Source organism: Vombatus ursinus, unplaced genomic scaffold, assembly GCF_900497805.2.
Source record: "Vombatus ursinus unplaced genomic scaffold, bare-nosed wombat genome assembly UNPS02014768.1, whole genome shotgun sequence".
NCBI classification, from domain to species: Eukaryota; Metazoa; Chordata; class Mammalia; order Diprotodontia; family Vombatidae; genus Vombatus; species Vombatus ursinus.
This window is the reverse complement of record NW_020954546.1, coordinates 23,081,202-23,089,583: the sequence shown is the minus strand read 5'-3', so window position 1 is coordinate 23,089,583 and position 8,382 is coordinate 23,081,202. Positions and strand designations below refer to the sequence as shown.

The window sequence follows — 8,382 nt, the reverse complement described above, 5'->3', positions numbered from 1 at the left end:
ATTAATAATCAATGATCATTTATTTGTTCCTTTATTAATTATTTATTACTCCCTGGCAACTATTCTTCCTATTATCTTCCTCTACTAGAAAGTTAATGCCTCCTTGAAGGCAGAAACCGTATTGCTTTTATATTCGTATGCTCAGTCTGGAGCACAGCGCCTCTACAACCCATCCCTAGCTTTTTTGTATATGGTTGTTTGCATGCTGTCTCTCTCATTGGACTGTGAGCTCTTTGGGGACAAGAACTGTCTTTTGCCTTTCTTTGTATCCCCAGTCCTTAGGACAGTGCCTGGCCCATAGTAGGCGCTTAATAAATGCTTATTGGCTGCCTGACCCACAGTAAGTACTTAATAAATATATTTTCATTTTATCCATTCCTTCAGCCACATGTGGCTCGAACGTACTGTTTCACACCTATAATCTCCCATCTTTGCAGAGCAGGGAGGCAGCTTCTCATATCTCTTCTTTGGGGCCAAGCTTGCTCATAATTTCACAGCATTCAATTTTGATTTCGGTGTTGTTCTTCCCCTTTGCAATGTATTATGTAGTTTTCCTGTTCCTACTTGCTTCATTTTGCATCAATGCATTTAGTTCTTCTTGTCCTTTTCTGTTCTCCATGTTCATGGTTTCTTATAGTGCAATAGTATTCCATCACCATTGATAAACCACAATTTGTTTAGCCATTCCCCAATAGATAGGCACTTGCTTTGTTTCCAATTCATTGCTGACACAAAAGAGCTACTTGAATATTTCGGGGTATTCATTGACCTCTGTGGGGTAGATACCTAGCAGTGGGATATCTGGGTCAAAAGTTTGGGATATTTTAGTCACTTTTTTTTGCATAATTCCAAACTGCTTTAGAATTGGACCAATTCACAGCTCTACCAACAGTGCATTCTTAATGTGCCTGTCTTTTCACAACCTTTTTGACAAGAACTATTCCCATCTTCTGTCACTTTTGTCAACACGCTAACAGAGCATTCTTAACAATTAGGACCATTCCCAATTGTGATGAGCTTCCCATCGATGGGAGGTATTGTGATCTCAGATGAGTCGGACTCAGAATAGTGGCTGACCTTCATATGTGGATTTAGCGATTGCAAAGGGCTTTACATATTCCATATCATTTGAGCCTGAGCTCTGGTTGTATTGCTCCTCTACTTAATAAGCTTCTAAAGGCTTCCCTAGCCTTTAAAAAATAGAAACACCTCCCCTTGGCACTCAAGCTTTCTACCTACCTTTCTAAGATGAGTCTCTTATTTCCCCCTCACACATTTTATGAATCAGCCAAACTGGCCGACCCACCATTCCTGATACATAACATTCCATATCTCCCATTTCTGTGCCTTTCCCCGTGATGGAAAGCCTTCCCTCCTCCACTCCGCCTCTTTCCTCACTCCAACACCATAAAGCGGGGTGTGAAAAGATCTCTCTATATTCCACTGATGACACATCTAGGTGACCTGCCTACCACCACTCCCTTCTCTTCTGGGTCCCATCTAGGGAGAAATACCCCAAACTCAGCTTATCTCCCACCCACCCACCTGCCCGCCACAACCACAAGCAAACATTTGCAAAAACATAATCGCTTTATTTAGTGTTGGCTGGGGTTGCAAGTGTTGGTGTTGTCCCCAGGATCCCAAGGGAGAGCACAGGGTGCTTGGAGGGTCTCCCGAACTCCTGACCCTCGGTGGGAGCGGGGAATGGGGTGGAGAAGCAGCACAGATAAGTGATACCCCCCCCCCTTTCCTTCTGATTCCAAAGTCATCCCTTAACCTACAGGAGGACAGATTTGGGGAGGGGGGGGCAGCAAAGCAGTGAACAGGGTCACACTGTGGACCCCAGGACCATTTTTCTCCCTTCTATTTATATCTAAACCCAACCCTACTCTCCAAACTACCCATATTGGCTACTGATTCTAGGTGTTGAGGGGTTTTGAACTAGGATATGGGGACCCCATTTTCCACTGGGCAGGGGCTTCAGAATAAGCACCATTGGGCCCCCATAATCACATAATGTGAGTTAAGAGGGGAGCTTGGACGGCCCCTAAAATCCCTTTGAGCGGTCCTATGATCTCAGCTTTGCAGAAGAGGAGGGTGAGGCCCAGGGATGAAGTGATTTGCCCAAGGTCACACAGGTAATAAGCAGAGCCCAAGGTCCTTTGAGAGCCATGCCAGGGTTCTTCCCACTAGGCTCCCCACAATGCCCATCCCTCTCATCTGTCACCTCCTCCACCTGGTCTGTTTCAAGATATCCCCTCCCCTTGCCCCAGGCAGAGTTGGGAGCTTATCATAGGGGCTAATTCCTATGTATGTGTTTGTTAGGGGAGGGGGGGGGAGGAAGTGCCTCCTCCCTCTGGGAAAGAGGTCTCAGGTGGGCAGGGCCTCACTAAGGCATAGAGGAGCAGTAGACCAAGTGTGGGTCCCAGCCCCTTGTGGCCAGCGATGAAGGGAAACTGAGGGGTGTCCCTGGGTGTGCACCTATGGGCATGGGTGAGGAAGAGGAAATGGGAGAGAGTAACTGGTTCTGGGATGGGGTGAGAGGACAGTTGGACCCACCCTTCCTCCCACCTCCAGCCCTCTGATTGCCTCCTTGGTGGTTCCCCTGCCCTCCTGCAAGGCTGGCCAGAGCACATCCAGCGTGTCTTGGTGGCAGGAATGATGGCTTTTAAAAAAAAAAAATTATCTCATACAAAGCATCAAAATGACTCAGCAGAAAAAAAAAACCTCAGCAAAAGGTCTCCTCCCACTGGTTTGGCATCAGTCATGGGGCTCTGCCCTGGCCCCCGTCATCCCTCAGCCCCCCTCCTGACATAGCTCCCTATTGTCCTACCATTCCCCCCACATCCACCGTGGGGCTGATGTGGGGGTTGGGATATGGGCGGGGAGGAGGGATCAAGGAACGGAAGGCAGGCGCCACATGGGCCCCCTTCAGACCCAGGATGCACCCAGTTTTCCAAGCATGGAAGTGAGAGTCTTTGGTTACCATGAAGGGGGATAGGGCAGCAGCAAGCGGGTGAGCAAAGCAGGCATGGTGGAGGAGCAGGAAGAGTGTCCCGACGGACGCGGTCCATCATCATCGGGAATTCAGCCGGGGAGCGACCTGCAGAGGGGCAGCAGACGACACTCAAGGGCAGCCCCTTCCTGCCCCGACCTCGCCCATCTACTGAGGGGGACTGAGCTCAGGGGGTGCATGAGAACCCCTCGAAGGTGAGTTTGGAAGGTGACCTCCCCACCCCCCATCTGGAGGGTGCTCAACAGCTTAGAAAGCACAGCCATGCCATCCTCACCCTGGGTGGTAGGCAAAGTGGGGAATAGCAGCCCCATTTTATAAATAATGAAAATTAGAGGTCAGTGGAGGCTCGGTGATTGGCTGAGCTAGTGAGTGGCAAAGTTGGGTCTCGAACCCAAGTTTTCTGATGTTCTTTCTGCTACGCTAATGTTATTGTGTGTCGTTCCGCATCCACTTTGTTTTGAGGGATCCTGTGGGGCCGAAGGTTCTCTCGACACAGTAGGCTCGAGCCCCCCCCAATCTCAACAACCAGCCACTCCAAGGCAGGCCAGGATTATGAGAGGAAGGTGAAAAGGCTGTATCTGGGGCAGGGAGACCCCCAGAAAGGGGCCATCAGAAGCCCAGGACCAGAGGGGTCCTACATCCCAACCCACTTCACTCACCACGGCAAGGTGCCCATTCTTGGCCTTGGCGATAAGGAGCTCAGAGCCAGGGGTGAAGTCAATGATACCATCTCTGCCTGGGCCACCAGCAAAGGTGATGCTAGTGGGGAAGAGCTAGGTGAGCTCCAAGATGGGACAGGCCCCCCATCCATTATCCCCTCACTTCCCTTCCCCACCAGCCCTTCCAAACCCCAGCACCACGTACATACCCTCCTGTCACCCAGCTCTGGGCTTACCTGCCCTGGTTGACGTTAATGCTGTTGACCCGGTCTGCATTCAGGGCCAACTTGGTTATCGTCTCGATCACATGATCACTTTGGAGTACCACATCCCCCTAAAAGACCCAGGAGGTAGGCAGAAAGAAATGCTCAGCTTCTCCACGCCTGGAGTCCTGCAGCTCAGCCGCCAGGGCATCCCCACCCCCAAGATCTGGAAGATACGGCGATTCCAGGAGGCCCTCTATATGGCAGTGGGGGCGGGGGGAGCCTGTACCCCAGTTCCAAATCACAAACCGTGAAGCCAGCGTGAGCAGTGGAAGAGGGGTGTTCAGGTGGAATTATAGAATGTAAGCTCCCTGAGGGCAGGAATTGTTTGGGATCTTTGCCTATGCAGTACCTAGTGCAGTGACTAGCAAACAGTAGGCACCTAATAAATGCTTACTGAGTGACTGACTGATGCAGAAAGGTCAGAGGTATGCCATGGGAAGGGTCAGAGGTGTGTCCCCTTCCCCCATATTTGTAGAGGAATTCTTTGGGAGGAGGAGGGGATGCAGCAAGCCCAGCCCCCAGCCCAACCCCCCTACCTTCTGCTTGTTGTCCTCTCTCTGCACGTGGAGGACGAAAAGGCTGTCGCTGAGGCTGCTGACCGAGATTCCTGGTGGGGGAAATATCAGCATGGTGAGAGGGTTGCTGTCTCCCCACCCCCATCCAACCCCACACAGGGCTGGGCTCGCTGAGCCCTGGTGAGATGCCAGGGTCAGGCTGGCTGAGAACAACGTGAAGATGGCGACGGGGTGTGAGTCCTTGGGGCGTCCTCTCCACAGGCTACCTAGGATCCACAGACCCCTCCAGAGGCCACACCTAGGCCAGCCCCCCTTCATTTAACAGATGGAAAAACGGAGGCTGAGGGAGGCTGGGGATGTGTCCGAGGTCACACAGGGCAGATCAGAAGCCAGGTCCTCTGACTAGAGCAGGCACTCCCTGGGCCTTTGGTCCCGGCCCGTCCGCGGTCAAGACGGCGCAGCCTGAAGTTAGCCTGGCCTCGTCTCTCTGGGTGGCCCCTTACCGGTCAGGTTGGCGTATTCAATCCTCTGTTTGACCTTGGCCTCCTCCACAATGACCGCAGCACTAGGGGTCAGCAGCAGCTGCCGGGACCGAGGCTTGTAGCCCTTCCGGTCATACTTCACCACGGGCACTGCGTACTGGAGGGAAAGGCACCGTCAGACTACTCTCTACTGGCCCAGGTCCTTCCTATAGCCTTCCAATCTCCGTGGAAATCTCCAGAACAAAAACACCTCCAAGTCTGGCACCCCTTGTCCCTGGGTCCACTTCTCTGCCTCAGTCTCATCTGGGAGTCATTCCATCATCCCTTCATATTGCAAAGAGAACAGAACCTAGGACTGGATGAAATGGCACTGAAGATGAACACTGTGGGAGTAGGCCTCCAGGAAGGAACTGTAGTAAACAGAATGCTGGACTTTGTGTGGTCCACTATGACCCCTCACTTCTTCTCTTCTCAGACTCTCTCTTATTTGTCCCACCCCACTAGAGTATGAGCTCCTTATAAGCAGGGTGGTACCATTATTTCTACTTGTATTCCCAGGGGCTATGATATGGTAGGTGCTTAATAAATACTTGTTGATTGGTCCTCTTTCCTGCCTCCCATTCTGAGAGCTCTTAACTGGGCTTCTGACATATTTTTGAACTGCCACCATCAGCCCTGCTCACACAGTTCCCTCCTGCTTCTTTCTCTGGGATCCCAAATAGGAGGCTCACCTGGACAGGCTCATTGCCTAGGGCCTGGAGCACTTTGGGGCTGATCTCATCAGCAGCTAAAAAAGACAGAGAGATCAGAGAATGGAAAATTGCTGGAGGAAGTCCAGACTGGAAGGAAATGAGGGAGAAGAAAATCCAATGGGAAGTGAAGCAGGAAGTTAGTCAAGCGGGATAGTGGGCAAGGGAAGCGGGGGCAGGGAAAGGGACGTCGCAAGGGGGGGGGGCCCAGGGAAAGGGACGTGGCGGGGAGGGGGGGCCCAGGGAAAGGGACGTCGCGGGGAGGGGGGGCCCAGGGAAAGGGACATCGTGGGGAAGGGGGGCCCAGGGAAAGTGGAATCATAGGGAAAGGGAGGTGGGACGGTGGAATGTCATACCAAGCCGAGTGTTGATAAAGAGTCTGGGGACACTCTGAGGGTAGTTATCTTTCTTGCCCTTGAAAACCTCACTGGCCACAGCTTTCTGATGCAGCTATTGAGACAAGAGGGGGTTCCTGACCAACAGCCCAACAAGGCCACACCCCTCGTCCCTTGGCACAACATAAGCTTCTGTTTTTCAGTTCTTGCTCTTGCATCTCCAGTACCTAGCATATTGCCTTGCACACAGTAGGCGTTTAAATAATTGCTATCATTTCTAAAGTTTGCAAAGCACTTAACATAGATTCACTCATTTGTTCCTCAACAATCCCGGGGAGACAGGTGCTATGATTATCTCTATTTTACAGATGAAGAAACTGAGGCAGATCAAGGTTAATTGACTTGCCCAAGGTCACAGAGCTAGCATGTATCTGAAATAGGATTTGAACTCAGGTCTTCCTGACTCCCAGTATACTTCACTGCTCCAATAGTAATGCACCACCAACACTAAATGCTCTGAACTTTTCTTGATTAAGAAATGTACCTTCTTTCTGAGATGTCAGTGGGGAAAGAGACAAAGGATCAGATCTGGAAGCTCCGGATTTGTCTATATGTCCCATCTTCTCTTACCCTCCCACGTCCCCAGTACAATGGGATTCAACATTTTTAAAGTACTAATAATATCCTGAAGAGGCAGAAATAGTCTAGAGAAGATAGTGTTAGAACTAGGAAAATCTGGGTTCATAAGCTGCCTTTGACACATATGTCCTGTGTGACCATGTACACATCATTTAATTTCTCTGAGCCTCAGTTTACTCATCTGTAAAATGAAAGGACCAGAAGGTCTTTGCCAACTCTAAGTTTATGACCCTTTGGCCCCATCTTTCTCTGTGCTCAGCACCTATCTTTCTCTTGATTTCCATAACACTCGGGATGGTGAACGTGCCTGGGTTCTAGTCCTGGCCCTGAGACCGAGTGGGCCCGTGATGTCTGCTAAGTGTCTCCACCACTCTACTCCAGGCTCCTTCCCTTCCCCTACACACTGCCTTCCCTTTAGCTGATTGCGCATTTTTTCCTTGTCTCTCATCCCCAGAAAATCAACTCACCTGCTGCTTCCATTCTGAACTGATGTTCCGGCAGTATTTCCACACCATATTCCTCATACAGAGTTCCCTCAGCTGCTCGGACGCCTGGGAGGACAAGAAATGAAGTCGGGGGAGCAGGAGAGAGGGGAAAGGTTGGCTGGGGGCTGTGGACAGATGTCCCTGGAGAAAGAGCCCAAGGATGGAGTGGGGACCTTGGACTGTTCTGTGTGTCTCATCTATGACTCCAGCCCCCAATGAGGACCCGAGTTCCAATCCTGGACCTGACACAATTATCCTTGTGACCTCAGGCAAGTCCCTTCATCCTCAGGAGAAGGACTCTTCCAGCTCAAAATGTATGATCCTATGAAGTTGAAGTCAGAAGGTCTTGGATTCAAATCCTACCTTTGCTCCTTACTACCTATGGGACCTTAGGAAAAAATCACGTGACTTCTTAGGATCTCAGTTTTCCATCTGTTAAAACAAGAGGGTTGAAGTAGATACCTGGGGCCCAATGTGGCCATAAATGTTCTCACTTTTTAAACACCTTCCTCTCCAAACTCCAGTCAGCCTACCGCTTTCTACTACCATGTTCTCTATGGCACGGGTGTGTTTTGTCATGCCGACTTGTTCTTAAGCTGAAGGCCTAAGCTCAGCAGTGTCTGGTGCAGCACTGGGTCAGCACTCGCTAAAGGATTATGGCTAGATCGGTTCTCGGAGGAACATGGATCTGAGATTGAGAATTTAAGGAATCTTAAGACGTCAGCAGTGGGGAAACTGAAGCCCCAGGAGGCCATGGGGTCAGATTTCTATCTTGGAGGTCATCCAGTCTAACCTCTTCACTTTACAGATAAGGAAATGGAGGCAGTGACTTGCCCAGAGTCACACAGCTAGTAAGTGTCTGAGCTCAGGGTAGACCCCGAGCATTTCCCCCTTCCGAATCTATCACACTGCTTGGCCTCTATATCGTCCAGCCTCCTCAGACCTCGTGCAGGGCAGGAGGAGGGGTGGGCCACGTTTTGTCCAGCACATTCCGGGGCAGGTGTCGCCGCAGATTCAACAGGAAGGAGCACCGGACAAAATCCAAGAAGAAGGCATTTTCGGGGCACCTGGGTGCACGGCGAAGGATGAAGCCTTGGATTAGCCTTGGGGAGAGAGGGAGGAAGGGAGGTCAACATGTTAATGAAAACAGCTCACTGAGGATTTTCCTCCCAAAAAAACCTGGGTTCAAATCCTCTTCCAATTGCTTACTTCCTGTGTAATTGTGGACAAGGCATT

At 50.8% G+C, this 8,382-nt stretch overlaps 1 protein-coding gene across 3 annotated transcripts in view; it reads right to left on the bottom strand.

Moving 5' to 3' along the window:
* Positions 1-1,571: 1,571 nt before the first annotated feature.
* MYO1C (myosin IC) overlaps positions 1,572-8,382 on the bottom strand; it is a 45,477-nt gene continuing 38,666 nt past the window's right edge. For all 3 annotated transcript variants that reach the window (XM_027861455.1, XM_027861457.1, XM_027861456.1), the window contains exons 24-32: positions 8,090-8,249; positions 7,129-7,212; positions 6,044-6,137; positions 5,670-5,725; positions 4,960-5,095; positions 4,478-4,548; positions 3,912-4,009; positions 3,676-3,775; positions 1,572-3,103 (exon numbers count right to left, since the gene is read on the bottom strand). In XM_027861455.1, the coding sequence (XP_027717256.1) occupies positions 3,077-3,103; positions 3,676-3,775; positions 3,912-4,009; positions 4,478-4,548; positions 4,960-5,095; positions 5,670-5,725; positions 6,044-6,137; positions 7,129-7,212; positions 8,090-8,249 (826 nt within the window). In that variant the 3' untranslated portion in view covers positions 1,572-3,076. The remainder of the gene's footprint in view (positions 3,104-3,675; positions 3,776-3,911; positions 4,010-4,477; positions 4,549-4,959; positions 5,096-5,669; positions 5,726-6,043; positions 6,138-7,128; positions 7,213-8,089; positions 8,250-8,382) is intronic.